This window comes from Leptidea sinapis, chromosome 4, assembly GCF_905404315.1.
Source record: "Leptidea sinapis chromosome 4, ilLepSina1.1, whole genome shotgun sequence".
Lineage (NCBI taxonomy): Eukaryota > Metazoa > Arthropoda > Insecta > Lepidoptera > Pieridae > Leptidea > Leptidea sinapis.
The window spans coordinates 11331918-11353442 of record NC_066268.1 but is presented as its reverse complement, the minus strand read 5'-3'; the positions used below and the strand labels follow the sequence as shown (position 1 = coordinate 11353442).

Genomic DNA, 21525 nt, shown 5'->3' with positions numbered 1-21525 from the left:
TATTTATTATTTTTTATTCTATTCTATTCTATTCTGTTCTGTTCTGTTCTGTTCTGTTCTGTTCTGTTCTGTCCCGCCTCACATGTTTTCCCTCGAATCTAAATGATTTATGGGTAAAATATAAAAACAGCGTGTGTGATATTTTGCATCGTATGCGCTGTATTACTGCAAATAATTGAAGAAATTTTGAATGAGGCACTAATTATGATAGAAGACATGTGTTGAATGATCTCAAATAAAGTGCTATTGTGTTTAGGCATGACACCGCCCCATCGTCCTATGTATGATACACATAATCATGAGTTGCAAATAGAACGCCAATATGATGCTCAAGCACTAGCTGAAGTAGTTGGCACAAATGTTCCAAAATTGAATCGACAACAGAATATTGCCTTTGATAGAAGCTGTGAGCAATGGAACTGGTGGAATTTATTTCTTAGATTCTCCTGGAGGAACTGGCCATACTTTTATGATATCACTGCTTTTGGCAGATGGCAGAAGAACATTGCCATAGCATTGGCAACATCTGGAATAGCAGCAACTTTGTTGGAAGGGGAAAGAACCGCACATTCTGCGTTGAAATTATTGTTGCAAACAGACGCGACACCAAATTACAACGTAATAACCAAATTTTTTTGAAAATTTATTGAAGTAGGCGTGTTACGCATAGCTAACCCTAGCGAACCGACGCATAAGCATAAACGTTGCACACGCACGCAAGCGCAGCAGAAACGTGACTTAGGTGACATCATGACGGCGTTTACCCGATCGTGGGAAATATAATTGTGTTCATTACTTGATCTAGCATCGATCAGTAGACATTAGGATAATTAATAGTAATTAGTTATAACTTTCTTTTAATAAATAAGTTGAAGTAAATTTGCATTTTTGTGTATCTCCTAGCTGCAACCAACGTAATTGGCGTTACTTTGCAGAAATCCATAATTACCCAAATGTTTTGAGTTTTCTTTCGTGTTAATTACGCCAAAACAATTTAAACAATTCGACACGTGTTTCTCCTCTACAAGAGGACATGTTGACTTGTCAAAATCTGGCACGAGAGTCAGTCTCGAAACGGAAAAAAAAACTCGAAACATTTGGACAAAATATTTTTGGTGGAGCTATGATTCTGTTGTCCGGTGATTTCCATCAGACTCTTACGGTTCACGTTCAACTGCAGCTGATGATCTAAACGAGTGAAATCGATTTGTGGCGATGTGTAAAGACACTTAGATTGACAGATTATATCCGTATACTTTTACAACAAGATCAAAGTGCAGGTGCGTTTTCAAAACAGTTATTAGATATTGGTATCCCGATGATTCCGACAGACTTGCCGTTCGTGTTCCCTGTGCGTCTTGCTTTTGCAATGACCATAAAGAAATCGCAAGGCCAATCATTGGATGTTTGCAAAATTAATTTAAAATTTCCGTGTTTTTCGCATGGTCAACTGTGTGTGGCATGCTCGCGTGTAGGGAAACCATCTGCTCTATTTATTTATGCTCCAAAAACGAAATCTAAATTATACTTAACAAAAATGCTTTAAATTAAATAGATTATAAATATTTTTCTATAACTAAAACAAATTAAATATTTTAAATGAATGTAGATTTTTATTTCAATACATAAAACACTCGAATTTTTTGAATTTTTTTTAATCATGAACCAGTTTCAGTAAATAACTAAACATTTTCAACGTACATAGTGCAACCAGTCATCACGAAACAAAAGTTCTTAATAACGACATAGGTGATACGAAGTTCACCGGGTCAGTTAGTGTTCAATTAAATGATGAATAACGGAGTTTAGTTACCGGCTTGTAAGTCAATAGCGTAACACGCTTCGTGCAACTATATATTTATATTATTATTTTGTATATTTACCGACGACAATGGTCTTTGAACTATTTCTGAAGTGTGTAGGCGCGTACGTCTTCTGTCTGTATATCATAGATTCAATGTGGAGTGTCGTGGAACTCATTAAATCTTATTTAATGCCGTATTTCAATCGAGGAGATGGTCCTTTGTGGGAGAAATATGGACAATGGGCTGGTGAGTTTAAGGTGACTCGTTGTCCTACTCTTAGATAAAAAACGTAGATTACAAAAGAATGGATCGATATTGTTGGTTTAATTTAAATGATTTAATTAATTTTATTGTTATGTTATGTAGCACAAAATAAGCCTTATGGTGAAGCCTTTCTTATGATAAATATACAGGTTATTTTTTTCTGATGTAGCGGGTTTAATTCCCGTTTCAACCAGGCAATTTAAAAAATCTATGAATGCAGTTTAAATTGTTTTTTATCCCTTTCTTCCGTAACAAGTTACATCTACAATATTCAAGGTACTTTCCCTTATTTATTTACTTTATAAGGACCAATAAACAGTAACACAATATCATTTAACTATAACTTATACATATAAACCTGTGACTAATGTAATTGTTAAAACAAATACATTAGTCACAGATAAATTATATGAGAGAGAGATTAACACGTACATCTATATAAACAATAAAGTAAAAATTCTGTGCTTAGTAACAATTGAAAGAGAGAAGAAAACACAATATAAAGAGAGCTAATTCAATATGATGTGTTGTTTATTTTTATATTTTTTATGGTGGTCTCAGCGACAGTCTGCTTGGCTTTTATATATTATGTTATATACCTGGGTAACACTCAAAATGTTTAGAACTGGCAAGTTAGAAACATTGCTAATGAAAACATTTTTTTGAATTTCAATTTTATAACTCTTTGGTAACCTATTGTAGTATATTGCATTCATTTCTCATTTGTTTTTGTGAATTGGCGGCAAATCTAAAACTCTTGTTACACGTGAAAGTGAACCGAACGCGAGAAAACTTTCGGTCAATAAGTTATTATGGCTTTCGTTGTGGGCTTACTCTACAACAAAGCTGTGATAGGCTGGGATTAGAATTTATTATGTAAGTTATTTGTTATGTATTTTTAGTTCTTCTGTTGCAGTGGTAACGGGGTGTACGGATGGTATCGGCAAGTACTATGCGTTGGAGCTCGCTAAGAAGAACATCAACATTGTGCTGGTCAGCCGGAACCCTGACAAGCTGCAGCATGTCGCTCGGGAAATTGGTTTGTACTAGACAATAATAAATTTGGAAATATGGGAGCCGGAAATGACGGGAGCGGCGACAATTCCGGAGCACATGACCGCATCACTATCGGTGGAAACCTATCGGTCCCTTTCGACTTATTAAGGCCTAGCACGCACTGCGAATAAAAATCCGCGCGGATATTTCTTGCGGATATAAATCCGCGTACTGAATCTCACCTAGCACGCACTGCAGTATAAATTTCGCGCGATTTTATTCAATTTGTACTCAATTCTCAGCCGCAACGCACGTATGGATAATAGAACAAAAGCCTTGATTTACCTTTTATTACGCCTTAAAAGGCGTATGAAATGGTGTAACCAATACTGGTTTCGTCCTATGACGTTGGGAGTGGGAGGCTCCTTTGCATAGGAAGTCGGCTAGATTATGGGTACCACAAAGGCGCTTATTTCTGCCGTGAAGCAGTAATGTGCAAACGTGTTTTTCGGGTTTTTCAAGCATACTGAGCGGCACTGCATTGTAATGGGAAGGGCGTATCAATTACCTTTTTTTTTGGAATAGGTGGACAAACGAGCGTACGGGTCGCCTGGTGTTAAGTGATCACCGCCGCCCACAACCTCTTGCAACATCAGAGGATTCACAGGAGCGTTGCCGGCCTTTAAATCTATATAATATAATAATTTAACCATCTGAACGTCCTGCTCGTCTCCACCCTTATTTTCATAAACAAAAAGCGTTAAGACCGATCAAAGGATTTTTCTATGTTAAATATAAGGCTTTGCGAGAGCACCAAAAAATATTTTTTGTGTATTTTAGAATGACGTTAAATACTTTCGATAATTTACTACGAATAGTTGGTCCTGTTATACATTACCATGAAACAACATGGAGAAATTAATCTATCGTGGTATTTCACATCAAATTTGTCCCACAAGGGATGTATTATATAAATTACAGTTATTAATTCTTCAACATCAAAATCATTTTCTGGCTCTATCGATATTGACGCAGAAGACGAAGAGCACGACATCTATGTTTCAAAAGCGTTAAGCAACTAAACGGTCACGCCCGGCGCTTTGTGGTTTTTTTACCGCAATGCGGTCGGCTACATACAACTCCAAAGTCCACAGAATATTCACGCGGAAAAAAATTCCACACCGCAACTCCGGATTGTTTGCGGTAAAATATTCGCGCGGATTTTTTTCCGCAAGTGCGTGCAGCTTCATAGAATGTCATATGTCACAGAATGTCGCGGTAAAAATCGCAGTGCGTGATAGAACTAATGCCCGGCATTTAATGAAGTGGGGCAGGGTGGCATAGCCTGTTCATCTGTGGCATTATTTCTGGTGGATCTTATTAGTTCAGATCTAGGCCACCAAAACAATAGCCCGTGTTACGTTTGATCTAATCATAGTTACATACGTTTAGCCATTTTGGGAGACAGCTCCCATTTCTTGGCAATGATCTGTTTATTTTACTTGAGTTGTAAGAGTTTGCTATTTGCAAAATTTCTTTAAAATCTGTTGGAACCCTATAGGTTTTCAATAATCTTCAGTGCTCAAATAGGCATTTAGGTATCTATTTAGGCTTTCCTACTAGATATATATTTTACCATGTACGAATAAGATAAACATTTTCAAGTTTTACTATTTGTATATCTATTTAAGGTACACACAACGTTACTAAACTAAAAAAACTAATGCTAAAAACAACTTAGAATAATAATGAATTTCCTACTAATTACTTATTCATTAATTAATTACTTTTTACTAATCTACGTTTAATTATAGTGAACACTACGGTGAGATCACCAAACAGTTACCCTCTATTGATAAGCATTGCTTTAGGACACTGTTGCAGCGTTTGACTTGAGGTCAGCCATTGCATTTTTTCGCTTACGGTTATCGTTAAGAATCCACTATTCATCGCATGTCATAATTCGATCCAATATTACTTCATTTTTGTATCGATTCAACAAGGCAACACGCGTTTCCTTCTGCAGATTATCAAATCAGGAGGCACCCATAATATTTCATATTGCTTTATTTCATTGATTTGTCGCAAATGAGTCAATATTATTGGTAAAGTAAAGTTAAAGCATGCCGCTAATTCCTGGGTAGTTTGGCTCGGATCGGCTTCCACCATCTCTTTCAATTCACTGTTGGCGGTCTTCTACGTGGTTCGTTCTTCAAATCAAAGTTTCCTTCACGAAAGTGGTTTAACCAAAACGCATGGTGCGTTCATTAGCAGTCCCAAACCCAACATTGATATTGCGAGCTATTTCTACCGCGTTAGGTCCGCGTCGGAACTCGTATTAAATAATCACTGTAATTTTCGAAGTATCCATCTTTCTTGTCTAAGCTATAATAAAAAAAACATCTGAAAGTCGATAATCGAATGTTGCACATTTTTTAAAACAGCAATGTCATAATTTAACCCCTATTATTAAGTGAACAAGGAAGCCAGTATAAAACAGCTTCGATATTTACAATCGAGGAAGAGAAAGCAGTTGTTCAATATGTTGTAACTTTGTGCAAAATGAAATATTATAATAACCAAACAAGTTGTTATGAAGCTGGCATATGAATATACCTCGCGGAAGGAAATTGTTCCAAAGATTAGTTGTCAGTAAGGATAAATACGCGTTTTGCCTCTTTGACAACTATTCTTGGAATGACTTGAATGACACCAGAACTTTGATAAATCGCGTTTATTCACTCTAAGGGCTTTTCTTAATTCTAATAAAGAACATTTGCCAGCTTCATGGGCACCTACCAAATATTAATGATAGTTATGAGTTGCATATTACCAGTGGGAGGCAAAGGAGCACAGGATGCCGGCTATATTATGGGTTACCACAACGGCGCCTATTTCTGCCGTGAAGCAGTTATGTGTAAGCATTGTTGTGTTTCGGTCTGAGGGCGCCGTACTTAGTGAAATTACTGGGAAAATGAGACTTAACATCTTATGTGTTAAAGGTGACGAGCGCAGTTTAGTGCCGCTCAGAATTTTGGGTTTTTCAAGAATCCTGAGCCGTGAGCGGCACTGCATTGTAATGTTCTGCATTGCATGGCGTATCAATTACCATCAGCTGAACGTCCTGCTCTTCTCGTTTTTCGTCGTCGTCTCTTACATAACTAAAAGCATGTAGTAAGTATTGCATATTATGTACTATACGCTACTTGTGGTAGTTGTATGATCTTGTTACCGAGAGGTCTACTTCATGTTTTTTTATTTCTTTAATTTAATTATTTTAAAATGAAAGTAATTATATATTTCATTTTAATAAAAGGCTCGCATAATGCCTTTCTTTATTTACGGTATGTGTGGATTGATGCATCTACTGTACTCAATAATACTTTTGTTTTTAATTATTAATTTACTTTTTTTTGACTTTCTTGTAAGAAATTTAGTTTTTGACGATTGAGTATTTTTGTTGCATCACTTTGCATATATTGTAATTTAAATGATTTGTAAATTGCATTAAAAAGAACTTGTAACACCTAATCTGTTTTGAAAAGAGCAACCTTAGAGTGTCTTGCCAATTCTTCTCATAGGAAATCTGCTTTCCGAATGAGTTGTATGAAAAAAAGTACATATTTCAAGTGTAACATGATTTGCCTATGAAATAGAATATTTTTGATTAAGTCATTGATTGACCTTACCTTCGGGTTTTGATCTTAACAACGTCAAATAATTTTCATTAAGCATTGAGTTAATTAGTTAATTCTATATTTTGTTTGCGTCTCTTTTGTTGACGTACATCTAAAATATATTATTAATTAATTCCATTATATTCATTATAAAGTCATTAAAACTAGTTTAGTTTTGTCCATTATTCTATCACTACATTAATTAATTATTTGTAGAGAAGCACGGTGTTAAGACAAAGATAATAGTAGCTGACTTCAGCGAAGGTCCTGACATATACCAGCACATCGAAGAGGAGTTAAAGGGTATCGACGTTGGAATACTAGGTAATATTATAAACTTATATTTTATAAATTAAAACGCTCTTATTTTGACAAAAGAAGATTTAAAATTGTTGATTTTGATTGTGTTTGATGAAAGATTTTAGGCGTTACTTTGCGGAAACCAATTATATCGCCAAAATCTGGCACGAGACTTTGAACTTTTGAATTTCGTGCCAGATTTTGGCGAGTCTCACGTCCTGAGGATGCAACAGTGCAGTGTAGAGGCAACACACGTGTCGAATTGTTTAAAGACAAATATTGGCGGAATTAACACTAAAGAAAACTCAAATCATTTTGAAAGATTAAATATTGAGATTTTGTAGGTATAGGTTCTTTTTAGAACACCGTATTTTTTATAGTAAGTACGAGATCAGCAACACTAGAATGAAGTGCTGCTTTTTATTATTACAAACTCATATTCATATTCTAAGGAGCACCGCGACTTCTCATGTCACTTTGACGGCCTTACAAAAAAACCTTGTACAAAGTTATACTTAAGTATAAAACAAGAATATGCAAAATCCTTACAAATAAACTGAAAATAGTGTTTAACCGACTATGACTATATATGACTATATAATATGACTATGAGTAAAAAAAACGTACAGAGACTAAGCTTCATACAACCACGATAAACGGTTGCACTTCTACAATAATCCAGGGCATGTGTGATTGTCCACTGGCCGCTTGTTCTTGTTGCGTACGCGGCAATACTGGTTATAACCGGTTGACGATCGCACAGACAGTTGACAACAGTTAGCGCGATACACGCATTGTTCTATTAATTGCAAGCTTGAATATTTTAACATAGAAAGTGATATTAGAATATTATTGTTGATATTGTTGATTACTGTATTGTATGCATAAATAATACGAGAAAAAAAAATATATCATATTATGTTGACTATTTCATGGTCTATAATAGGTAAGTAAATATTTGATAATATTCATATTTGTATGATCCTTTTGCGTATGGGAAGAGATTGAATTGCGTTTTTGACCATTTCATTATTATTGAAAGGTTTTACTTAACACTTGTGTATCGGTTAGTTGGTATATAACTATGTAAGTATTTGTATCAATTCAGACTCTGAAAGAAACTTTTATAACACTTCCCGATATCTAATTGAACTAAAATTTTGTACACCTACATAACTTCGATGAGAATGCAATAATATGATATTATACATAATCTGACCTTGCAGCCTGGATTATCTCTTCAATAGGGAACTTTTCAACAGTTAGTAGCACGATCACGAAATTTTGTATATAAGTTTAGTTTTGATATATAATATTACATACAGATTCGTATCTCCGCAATTTAAGAATAGTTTCCTAATTACCACAGCCGGTATTGTCATACTGGGCCTCGTTTGAGTGACGTTCAGTTTCGTGGTCACTTGGAAAGGAAGGCTTGAAAAAAGCCTGCTGTGCTCAGTTAGGCGAGACAGCACTGGTGATGCCGTATACACGGGCCATGCAGGTCTCTCTCGGCAAATCGTTGACCAGTGCCGGGAGAAACTTGTGTCTTCTATCGAGTCCTCTCTTGAGAAGGTCGCGGAATGGGGTAAATTGAAACTTGTCCAATGTAACCCTCAGAAGACTCAATTTTGCGAGTTAATTACTAAAAAAAACCCATTTGCCGTATCACCGCTCTTCGACAAGACATCCCTTAAGCGATTGCCAATTCCGTGGTCATCTGTAGGGAAAGCTAAATTGGCTTCGAAGAACCTGGAGCGTCATAAATAGAGCACGGCAATAACTCAAGCAATATAATCAGCTCCATCGATTTGACTGCGTGCAACGCAGATCGGCTCGTATTGTCGGGGACCAAGTGCTCCGTGAACGGTTGGATCACTTGGCGCTGCGTAGAGACGTCGATTCATTGTGTGTTTTCTACCGCATTTATGTCGGGGAGTGTTCCGAAGAGCTGTTTCACCTGATTCCTGCCGTCTAATTCCACCTTCGCACGACACGCCACAAATTTGAATATCTTCCCCACCAACCGGTGGGAGGCTCCTTTACGCAGAATTTTTGGGGCTTTTCAAGAATACAACTGCGTTGTATTGGGCTGGGCGTATCACTTACCATCAGCTGAACGTCCTGCTCATCTCGTCCCTTATTTTCATTAAAAAAAACTGGATGTGTGGCGACCCTCCACAGTGCGGTTTTCCAGGAGCTTTCTTCCACATACCACAAAGCTGTTTAATGAGCTTTCTTGTGCGGTTATTCTACGATACGACATGGGCACCTTTAAAAAAAGCCCGTTCACCTTCCTTAAAGGCCTGCAACGCTCCTGTGATTTCTCTGATGTTGCAAGAGAATGTTGGTGGCGGATCACTTAGCACCAAGTGACCCCTTACGCTCGTTTGTCCTCCTATTCCATAAAAAATTTCTTAGACACAAACTCATGTATCACTGGCAGTACTTAGAGGAGTTGTTCAAGTTAATACCAGTAGCAGATACCGCCGGAAATTACACAAAAATGCGAAATTCCACTCCCAGCACGATTCACTAGATATATTTACCTCGCAAAGCCACTTTGTGGAATAGTGCTGTGCCGCGTGGTGTATTTCTGAACCAAACCTCAAATGTCTAAAATGTAAACATACATTGTTACCACAAAGTTACAGCAAAAAATTTATTATATTTATTTCCATTAGCATAATATAGGAAATACAGACAGAAATAATTATTAAATGCAGAATTTGTGTCTGACTATCATGTATCATACATAATACTGTTTAATTAATCTGTTTCTTACAAATATGTTACAAGTTTTATTTCTGTTAAATATCGTTAAATAAAAATAACATAAAATACTTTTTATAGAATATTATAAATGATAACAATCAGTCGTCGTCGACGTCATGACGTCATACTGCGCTGTTGCCAAACCGAATATCTTGACAAAAACGGAAGAATAGTTATATCGGAGTGATTCTGCGTTTATTTGTCACGAAATATTCTTGTATTAATCTCAATTTATACAGAATATAACTATACTTTGTATTATTGTAGAATAAATGTGTAAGCAAGGCCGCACACCCGACATAAACTTGTGTTAAGCTAACTATGGCACCATATTTAAGGCGTGCCACATTTAGCAGTCTGATATTTAAAAGTATAGATAGGTTACGTAGACAACATTCGGTGTTTGAAAATGATACATTTACGCACACATGAATAATTTAACATTGAAATAGCACACTACATTACAATTACACGTCAAAGAAGGATAGTTAATGCAATTATCGCAAGCGAAAAAGAGATAACTCTAATTTGCTAATTGCTTCATATTTGTATAGAGAAAATACAGTTAATTCATCAGATATGATTTTTTACCGTACACCGTTTTATGCCTAAATTACGATTCATTCATGAGTTCATGTAGTAAAAGTAAAAGCTATAAAGTAGTAAAACTGCATTGAAATTAGGTAGATAATATGTCATTGAATTTATAAAAAAAAATATTGATTATAATATATAGCCACATTGATGATATTAATTATTTATATATAAAATAATAAAAAAACATACAGACACCAAAACAAAACCCATAGGTGAATCTACATCTACATCTACAGTAAGGTAATTTTTACAATTTTACTAACAACGGCTCCTAAAAAGTTTTAAGATTACAATTATTATTTTTTGTATCTTATATTATTTATGAATGTCTTTTTGTTAAGGGTTTATTACAATAAGGTAATGGGAGAAGAAGAAAATGATCCATTGATTCTTCTGCAGTTAGCAAGGGATATACTGAAAAATCTCCTGCGTAAACAAATAAAACTCACTGTCTACATCCGCTACTTACCCTAAAACTTGTTTTAGTAGTTTGATAGTTCAGCTACCTATATACGCACTGGTTTATTAAAAATTATGACATTCAGTGCATCAATGACTTTTTTACATCATTTCCTAAAATATTCTACTCTATGATCGGCTTGGCGGGGATCGGTGTTGTCATGTCAATATATTTATTTTGTTAGATAAATAATGAAATCAAATAAAATGTTAAAATTCATGATTTCTTAACTGTGGTATGTAATTCTATGATTTTTTTTACTTTCGTAATTAGTGCATCTTCCCATAACACAAGACGGCATTTTAATGTTGTACCTATATCAAATTGTAAGCAATTCTGTCAACAACAAACGCGTGTGTATCGTTTTCGTATCGAGAGAGCGACTACGACAAAAGGGACCAATTGACTCAATTTAGGCGATTGATTTTCGGCGCGCTAGTCCTGTTTTTTAAATACAAATATTTTTATAAATCACTGATTAATAATAATTATAAGAACATATTGTTATTATCGTCATTATAATGCAAATTGTATGGATCCAACATTGATATATAGATGAAATAATTTTCGAGTTAAGCTAGCTATAGGCGAGCTTAAGGATTGAACAAGATCCGTCGACTACTACCTAAATGCTGCGCCCAGTAGAGAAGTTGGTGTACCTCATCTCCCTTGCTTTCAATAGCCGTCACCCTACCATGTGTAAGGTATACAAAATATCGCCAGCCGTTCAACAAAGCCTTACTAAAAACATAGGTATACCAGGAGCTTGTGTTTTAGAATGGTCTCCTAAATTTTGACTAACATGTAAATAAGCCTTTAGTTAGTTGGTTTCGAGCTGTCACCTTTTTTAGGGATCGGATGGACAATGGCTGAATTCCATATTTCTGTGGCTATGCCTTTTAAGTACTGAGATAAACACGTTAAAATTCTATTCGATTTTTTTATATTCATATTGTACTTACTAGATACAAATAATATAGTTAATGAAAAATCCCTATCCTAAACTTTGGTTTCGTTTGTAAAGTCATTCATGTTTTACTTGGTACTTTTACCACATATGTAAACGTATTTAAGTATTTTTTCTGCACATATATATATAATATCTGAGGCGTAACAGATACACGGATATAAGTATTTGAGAGCAGTTTTTGGTAGGGCAACAGTCTCACTATTTATAGGCCCACATGGGTTACAAAATGAAATATCATATAGATTTTTTTTTATTGTACTATTTCGTCATATCGTCTTGAATTTCACGCAAAAACTTCCATTAATTATATTATTTTCACCAAACGGGTAATATACTCGTATTATAACATCTTTTTTCCTCATTATTACAAATCGTATCTATAACGTCTGACGATGATTTGTATTGGTGGATTACACAATAGCACACTTTTACATGAAGGCGTTATATATATATAAACTAGCGGACCCGACAGACGTTGTTCTGTTAAAAAAAACTCTCGCCGATGGAATTTCGTAAAATTTGTTCTTAATTGCCCTCTACTCGACGAAAGGAATATTCCTACCAAATTTCAAGTCTCTACGCCTTATGGTTCCAGAGATATAGTGATGAGTGGCTATGTACGTGGAAATCTCTTATATAGATATAGATTGACCATGGAAAATGGATTTTCTAGATTCAGACCACAAACTTTCAAGAATTGGCCTTGAGATTTGTTAGTGGTCATGGCGAATGCAAGACGGATCGGAAATTAAAGATTTGCAGGCTAACTCGACATGCAAAATGTTCATGAAGTAGTTCCTGTAGATCATGAAGAATTGCTGTGTCGTGTGTGTGTGCTGATCAATGTGAATGCTAGTATGCAAGCGGAAATCAGTAGTGCAATCATATCGAAACGCTGCTCGATTCAAATCAGTACTTCATAGATTTCTTCTTGTGCGTCGAAAATTATCTAGTTGTAGACCTCTGAGGTTTACTGGCTGCCTCGCTTTGCTCTTTTGATTCAGAAACGCAACGTCGAGCCCATACTAACGCGATGCTTTTTACCTGCAATTTCTTGTTCTTTGTCAGTCCAATTCGCAATGTTTCGAATCCTAGTTGCATTACGTCTATGTCGGGATAGATAGCACAATAAGCTAATAGAAACTCGAAACAAACACACCCACCCAATGACATTCTATACATAAAAACGTCATTTCACCCACCAGTCAACTTGAATAACATGACGTGCACTGTCAGTTGTATTTTATTACTCATGTAGCGTGAAACTAACAAAAAACTTCATTGAATTCTTTCTATTCTCGAGATGTCATGAAAATGTCAATCCATACAAAATGTATGAGAAAATAAATGTTTTTATAATATTTTTCTGTGATTTTTTTGATATTTTATTACTTATTATCCTATTCCAGACTTCTTAGTCTAAACCCAAAACATCAAACAACAGAAAAAATGGTCTAGCCGTTCTTGAGTTATAAATGGTGTAACTAAAACGACTTTGTTTTATATATATAGATATATATAAAACATTGCTTGCGTGTAGCGTATTACTTTGGTGTGCGGCCTGTCTTATAGAACGAATTCGAAAAGTGAAGTATCAGTAAGTCAAATTGAAATATATACGCAGAGCAGACAAAGATACATTTTTGTGTCTTCTCTTTGGTTGCGCTGTTGCCGAATCGTGCATTTTGACATGTTTTTCACCGTATTTTGACTTAACAGAAGAGAGAAGGCAAAATTTGATTTAATTGTCAACAACTTTCTAATACTATTTTCATATTAAACCAAGCATAACCATACTCAGTATAAAGGTGCAATAGAGTTGTTGTAACACATTTTTATTTGTAAGGCCGAAAATGTTTAGTCTCAGGAGTACCTAAGGGCGCCGTAACCAGTGAAATTACTGGGCTAATGAGTCTGTAAGTACTTATGTCGGGATTTATTGGTTCAATCAAGAATTCTGAGTGGCACTGTCTTATAACAGGAAGCGCGTTACACCTTCCATCAGCTGAGTGTATTGCTCGTCTCGTAACTTCCTCTAAAAAAAAGGGTTGCACTCATGCATTTTTAAAAACAGGAGGACCACAGATCTGAAGGCATTGTTTTCACGTGCTACTTGAACGCTGTCACTGCCTCTTCGGAATTGGTAAAATTGAAACATCTCATCAAATCTTGGATTTTGGGGAAAATACAGAAATCACAGGGTGCTAGGTCGGGGCTATGTGCGGGATGTGTGACGAGTTGAACTTTTTCGGAAGCTAAAAATGACTTAGTTATTGTCCCGCTTAACAGTAGCTACATTATTTTCGTTGATAGCAGTTGAAGGCCGCCCTTCACGAAATTCGTCATGTAAAGAAACCCAACCTCTCTCAAATTCAGCAAACCATCGCCTCACGGTGCTCACGCAAGGTGCTTCTATCCCAAAAGCATTTTGAAGACGAGCGGCATAGTCTTGTGGAGACAGGGAACTTTTAAAATCATAAAAAAATCATCGCTCTAAAATCTTTTCTACTTAATTCCATTTTCGTTGCGTTTCTACGTACGTACTTTGATGTCTGATAAAAAACAATTGACAAATGATTTCCCGCCAATTGTTTTTTTATTAAGAAATACTTACAATACTTTTTATTACTAAGAAGATTGCAACGTTTTAAAAAAATATAACATTCGAATAGTTACGATAAGCTAGAAGTGCAGAGTACGGACAAGTAAAAAAAGAAGGACTCCGCGCCGTGATATTAGCAAGTACCTTTATGCTAGTGTGTGTGCGGTTACGGGGGATACACAATTTTTTCTCCCTTTAATAATCATATATGGCCACAAATACTTATATAGTATCGTTTTTACACATTTTCAAAATGAACGACGACATTTTTTAAATATTTTATTGAGACGCAAACTGATCTGTCACCGACGATGACAATTCTCATAATGGCCGCCTATCAGCCTGTAGTAGTGTATGTGTGTGCTTGTCTTGGTGCTACACTGTTATATAAGGTGACACGTAGTCCTTAATATTCCGTAGTGTGCCCCATGTTTTTTGAATATTTTGGAATGGTTAGGGAATAATATCGCATGGATTACTTTATTTATCAGTATTAAAGTACTAGCATCTATGTGGTGATACGCTTAATAAAATAATTTTCATTAATTGCGTTATCTTACGTAAATATGACAATTTATATTACATAAAAACTTTAAAACTTCAGAACTAATACAATTAATTTAAATTACAAAGTTTATCCCTCAGAAAAATCAACTTTCATCCATTATTTCAACGACTGTCTTACGAATTTCCGATCAGGTCACGTGTCCTGACTAGAGTTTAACATTTTATACCCATCTCAAGAAAAGAGCTCAACACCACTAAAGAAGTTTTCACTCCAAATATATTATTTTTCGCACAAACACGTATCAACACACGTATAAAGCTGACCAAGAAAACTCCCACTGTACGAAGCAGAGCATAAAAAGAACCAAGAAGACCAACGAACAACACGATGGGTCAGCACTTGCATAATAGTTTTAAGATATTCATTATGTATAAACCTCTAAACTGCATATGATGACCTGGTACATGTTGCTAGCATGACAATGATTTCAACTGCTATGGAATTACTATCCCCGCTGCCTTATTTATGTTCTCCTGGTGTCGTCAGAATATAATAAGTAATATAATAATACTCGCGTCATAAATAAGACAATCTCTTCTTCAACTATGATCACCTGATCCCAAAACACTGCATAAAATTAATTTTAACGATTTAAACCGCTATGAAAGACATTACTATCACCGCTACCTTATTTATATTCTCCTGGTATCTATGTAATTTAAAGTGCTCAACGCCGATAAAGAATTTTTCATTTCAAAAAATAACTGATATTTTTTGCATGGCAATATCTGAACTGAAGAGGTGGAAATTTGTAAAATTGCGTTTGATTGTATGCAAAACGTTTTCAGTTAACAACGTGGGAGTTCTTTATGAGTATCCAGTGCCGTTGTGCGAGATGCCACCCAGCAAGGTGTGGGAGATGGTTCACGTGAACGTTTTGGCTGTGTCCAGCATGTGTCGCATGCTGCTCCCGGGAATGGTGACGCGGGGGAGGGGCGCAGTGGTCAACATGTCATCAGCCTCCGAAATGCAATCTATGCCCTTTTGGTCGGTCTATGCAGCTAGTAAGGTAACTCGCCCCACTATAGGAGTATAGCACGTAGATGATAGATGGTAACGAGGAGATGATAAGGAGAGTTGAGGTGGCAGATCATACTGACTGCCTTCTACTATTTGTTGTGTGTTCTACGCTATATCATCAGGCAGTTATGTAGCCGATAACAAAACTGTAATTCCATTCGAAATAGGATTTTAAACCAAACAACTCGAAACGCGGATTTGAACCCCGAATCGTCAATAAATTTTGTTACAAATTAATCCTAGCCAATCCCAGAAGTGAGAGAGGTCTCATAAATATAACAAATTGTTAACACCGTTTTATAATAACGTCGCACCAACAGCAGCTCTGCTATAAGTTATGCATTGCAGGTGTACACAAGAAGTTTCACGCACGCAATCCGTGAAGAATACGCACCACATGGCATTTATGTGCAACACTTGTCACCATTCTTCATATCCACAAATATGGCAAGGAACTACCCCAAGAGACTGATGGAACGAAGTCGCTTGTTTCCTGATGCGAAAACGTACGCCCACAGTGCTGTCAATTTCCTCGGCAGAGTTCATAACACAACGGGTTTCTGGATACACGGTATAATGGTATAAAACTATTTTGACATAATAACCAATCTATGATTTCTTTTCGTGATCTTCTTTTTGACTTTCGATTTATGGCGTACTGGTATTTCAGATCAAATCAAAATCACTTTAGTCATGTAGGTCAAGGAAATGACACTTAAGAATATCAAAAGTTTCTTTTTTTTATTAACCACCACATCAGAAAAATGAGAAGTGGCAAAAAACTCATTGTCACTGTTTTAAATCAATATTTACAGCTTCATCGCTTTACAAATCATTTCAATCAGTTTGCACTCCGGGAGTGCCGGTCGAAGTGAAAACTTGAACATTAACGTTGTGCATTTTTGAATAAAATTCAAAATATTATTTTGGAATGGTTAGAGAATAACTTCACACGAATTGCTATAAAAGTACTAGCATTTATGTGGTTAAATACAATATTTATGTATTGCGCTGTTATTATGTCTTGCGCACCCCAGTATTAGCTTGATCCATTTGACCGCGTGCAATGCAGAGCAGCTTGTATTATCGGGGATCCCGTGTTCTGTGAAGGGCTGGATCACTTGGCGTTGCGTAGAGATGTCGCTACATTGTGTGCCTTCTACCGCATTTGTCACGGTGAGTATTCTGAAGAGCTGTTCTAATTCCTGCCGCCGAATTACTAATATACTAAACAAGAACGATGAATGAAGGCATTTTGTGCAAATTTAGAGCGTGTAGTATGTAAGTTAAATAAATATTTAATTCGCGAAGATTGTCTTGGACATCGGAAGTGAAGGCAAATGAATAAGAGGTGGAGAGTCAATAATGTTATGAAGTAATTTTAGCAGAAATGTTTTGATCTTTTACCTTACGACGTTTTTCCAAAGAGAGTTAGGAACAAATTGATCCATAGGAGAACACCTAAATAGTTGTATGGAATAGGAGGACAATCGAGCGTACGGGTCACCTGGTGTTAAGTGATCACCGCCGCCTACATTCTCTTGCAACACCAGAGGAATCACAATAGCGTTGCCGGCCTTTAAGGAAGGTGTACGCGCTTTTTTTGAAGGTACCCATGTCGTGACGTCCCGGAAACATCGCACAAGGAAGCTCATTCCACAGCTTTGTAGTACGAGGAAGAAAGCTCCTTGAAAACCGCACTGTGGAGGACCGGCACACATCCAGATTGTGGTGATATCCTAACTTGTGGCGTGTCGTGCGAAGGTGGAATTCGGCGGCAGGAATCAGGTTAAACAGCTCCTCGGAACACTCCCCGTGACAAATGCGGTAGAAGACACACAATGAAGCGACGTCTCTGCGCAATGCCAAGTGATCCAGCCGTTCACAGAGCACTGGGTCCCTGACAATTCGAGCTGCTCTGCGTTGCACGCGGTCAAATGGATCGAGCTGATACTGGGGTGCGCCAGACCAGATATGATAGCAATACTCCATGTGTTGCCGGACCTGCGCTTTGTAGAGCGCTATTTCTTGAATATGGACTTTGTAATGAAGATTCCAAATAACCAAGTCGAATTCAAGTATAGCACGAACAAATGCATTAAATAGAAGAATCAGGGTAATAATATTATGTTTAAAGTCTTTACAACTCCATCGAGTCTGTGGCACACAAAAAGTCTGCATTGCACGCAAAATGTCTTTGGCAGATATTTCACAGACTCAACGCACACGACGTACACTATCGCTCATTTTGTAGGCAGAACTGTATGGATGTACACGCAATGGAAGTACAGAGATTGCAGTGTATTATTTCGTATTTGAGATATAAAGAAGAAGAAGAAATAGAGAATTTTGGGTTCATCCTAATCATTCAGAATGATTATTAAACGGACTATTTCATATTAAACATTCAGTTCTAAAACTATATCCAAATAAATTTGAACACTTCATCCCACAATTTTCATTTTAAATTTTTGTCATGATACTCTGCCTGAGATGTTTACAGTGATACTGTGCTGGTCTGTTTCCTATGTCTTGAATCAACATCGATACATCGATGTCTAGCGCCATGATACACGTCCATCACTAGCAAGTGCAGACGACAGACTAATGCAAAGAGTGTAATAATATATAGGGAAAAGAGAGCCCTCTCTACGCATTATGAGCTGTCTATTTGAAAACTAGCGCCATCTGGAGATTGGCCCCGAAAATAATTACTATATATATGCTCGAAATTATAAAATTCATTTTTAATGTTGTGACGCAATTAAATAACTAACTCTACTTTTTAATGTAGGTATTGCAATTTTTTACCATGTTGAAATTGCGCGTAGAGTTAGTTATTTAATTTTGTCACAACATAGAACATAAAGGATAGATTTAGTAGTGTAAATATGCAAAATGGATCAAGAGAGCTACATACATGCGCAAACGCTAGAAGTAGCCGCCATTTTATGACCAGTGGGCAGTGACACAACTACAGAAAAGTTGAAAGGTTTCAAAGCGAGTGACAGCTGACAAAGCTTTCATTTTCGGGCCAACTAACAGATGGCACTACAGTCTTCTGAAAACGTCACTTTAAGTCCCCCTGGTCTAATGTGAGCGTCGTGAATAGTGACTCGTGACTTCGTGAGTCGTCTGCGTTAGCGCGTGTTAACGCGAACGTCTTATGTTTTGGCGCACTTTTTGTACGGCGCGGTGCGGCACGGTCTGTCAGATCCACGAGGATATTTTGTGTGTCAGACTTTTTGCGAGTCGTTTGCGGTACTGCATATAATTCTATATGTTTTATTATCACAGACTAAGAAGTGCGTCACGGATAGTCTGTCATCTGCGATAGGCCTAAGTACAAAACCAAGCATGCGATAGGCTTTTGCAGTCACATATCTCAGTGATGAGTAGAGGATAACGAGGAGTCGATGATTTTTCTGGTGTTGCAAGAGAATGTGGGCGGCGGTGATCACTTAACACCAAGTGGGTCAATTGGTGTACGCTCGTTTGTCCTCTTTTTCAAAAAAAAATCTAAAACGATAAGAAATTACGAAAAGTACCTAATCGTAGGAGTCTCGGGCCCTCTAATTTAGATGAAAACCTAGCCAGGACTCAAGCGGAATTACACAATTACCTACATAATATGATAATAAAATAAAAAGTTTTAATTGTGAATTAATTATCAATTTTGTTTTTTACAGTATACCATCGCCAAACTTGCACCGGAGTGGGTCAGGATGCACTTTGCAAATCTAATGTTACATAATTTCCGAAGTGTATATATGAATAATAACATTGCTACGTTAAAATGACTGTCATTGATATTTTTCACCATATTATGTTTAAAAATAAACGAATTCTATATGCCGTGAGAAAAACTGAAGTTTTAATGTGTTTTCAAACAAATCTTTTCTTTAGATACAGAGGGACTTTCATGTCGAAAAGAATGCAATACAGGAGAGGATAAATATGAGGGTACGGGTGAAATTCTTGTCCGAAACTCAAATACTTATATTATCATATTTGCTTAATCCAAATATGAAACACATGTACTGCATATAAGATTCATCTATTTATCCAAGGTCCAACAACACAGAATACACGTGTCAATTCATAAAATTGTAACACAGAGTCAAAAATCGTGTTCCTTCAATTACAGGTGAACACACCATGCACAATAACATACAAACAATTTAGTTCATAATTATATAAAAGTAAATTGAAGTCCTATACGCTACATGTCAAAACTATTGAAAACAATATAAAAAGAGAAATTTATTCCACAAATCATTACAAGCTACAACATCTATAGGTCGCTTGTTTGAAATTATAGTGTTGTATTGTCGCAACCTTAGAATAATAACGCCCAGAACGATAGTTTCATTCAAAGTTCCTGTCAATATAGAAGTAACATTATAATAATTAATGTGTGCGTGAGCGTCACGTACTTACATTCGCCAACACGCACACAGACAGCCAAATAATGTTGCAAGTGAATAGACATTTCCCTAAATCAGTAAATTGTAAGAAATACTAGATTATATGTAATAAAAAAATATAAATTAAGAATTTAATAAAACAGTTGCAACAATTTTTGAATTGTAAGTAAAGAAGTTCTTTAGAATCGTTGTTTTTGAAACTCGATGAAACGAAAAAGCGAGGCGATAGAGGCGCCGTTCCCAGCTATATCCGAAGTTTTCTAGGGTGCAGAGAGCAATTTGGGATAGTTTTAGAAATCCAAGATAGCCGCCGTGCAAAATTATGATTTCAACAATATGGATATCGTATCCGAGGTTCTCCAGGGTGCAGAGAACAAATGACACGTAACCGTTACTCGTGACGATTTGCTATAAAATTTCTCTCATACGTCGACAGAAAAGTTTCACTTCAAAAACATACCGACGAATTGAAAACCTCCTCCTTTTTTGAAGTCAGTTCAAAAGAGTGGCTGTTAATGTTCTCACGAGCTCAACTTTTTCCAAACATATGGTAAGTTCAGTAATTTAAAAGAAATATTTATAGTGACTATTCAAAGCGCTTAGTTTCAGCCTAATTGAATTAAGATTATTTGACTTTGTATACTTATAACATCATGTGGAGTCGTACATTATAGCCTCCTATCAATATCTACCAATACACACAAAATCTTTCCCAGCGGAGGAACTCGGGGTATATAGTACATTCATAGCTGGCAACATAGTTTTAATGGCGTCCGTTTTGTTTACAAAATATTTTACTGCTTTGACGAATGTATTAGCTTAAATAAAAAGTTGTGAAATAGTATTTAGGTGTGAAATGTGATTTTCTTGTCATAATTTTTATTATAAGACGCTTTGTGACACCCTTTCACTGCACAGTAAGTCATTTTTTAATTAAATTTCGCGCACTGATTGTCCTGGAAGTTAACAGAATGACACTGAGGCGGCAGGAAACGTATGTGGTCATAAACGACAGCCGACCTACGGCCAATCTAACATACCATTAATGATTTTATACAATACAA

The 21525-nt window shown here is 36.3% G+C and overlaps 1 protein-coding gene across 1 annotated transcript; it reads left to right on the top strand.

The window, feature by feature from the left end:
* The first annotated feature begins 1831 nt into the window (after positions 1–1831).
* Positions 1832–19900, top strand: LOC126980038 (inactive hydroxysteroid dehydrogenase-like protein 1). The gene is made up of 6 exons (XM_050829667.1): positions 1832–2051; positions 2986–3108; positions 6959–7066; positions 15803–16023; positions 16383–16613; positions 19724–19900. The coding sequence occupies exons 1-6, from the start codon at positions 1892–1894 to the stop codon at positions 19832–19834; spliced, it is 954 nt and encodes a 317-aa protein (XP_050685624.1). The 5' UTR covers positions 1832–1891; the 3' UTR covers positions 19835–19900.
* The last annotated feature ends 1625 nt before the right edge of the window (positions 19901–21525 follow it).

Bases quoted from the DNA above. Each gene is read 5' to 3' on its own strand.
- LOC126980038 (XM_050829667.1), top strand. From the start codon at position 1,892: ATGGTCTTTGAACTATTTCTGAAGTGTGTAGGCGCGTACGTCTTCTGT. The intron at 3,109-6,958 runs GTTTGTACTAGA...AATTATTTGTAG, and splicing joins GCATGTCGCTCGGGAAATTG to AGAAGCACGGTGTTAAGACA. The intron at 16,614-19,723 runs GTATAAAACTAT...TGTTTTTTACAG, and splicing joins TCTGGATACACGGTATAATG to TATACCATCGCCAAACTTGC.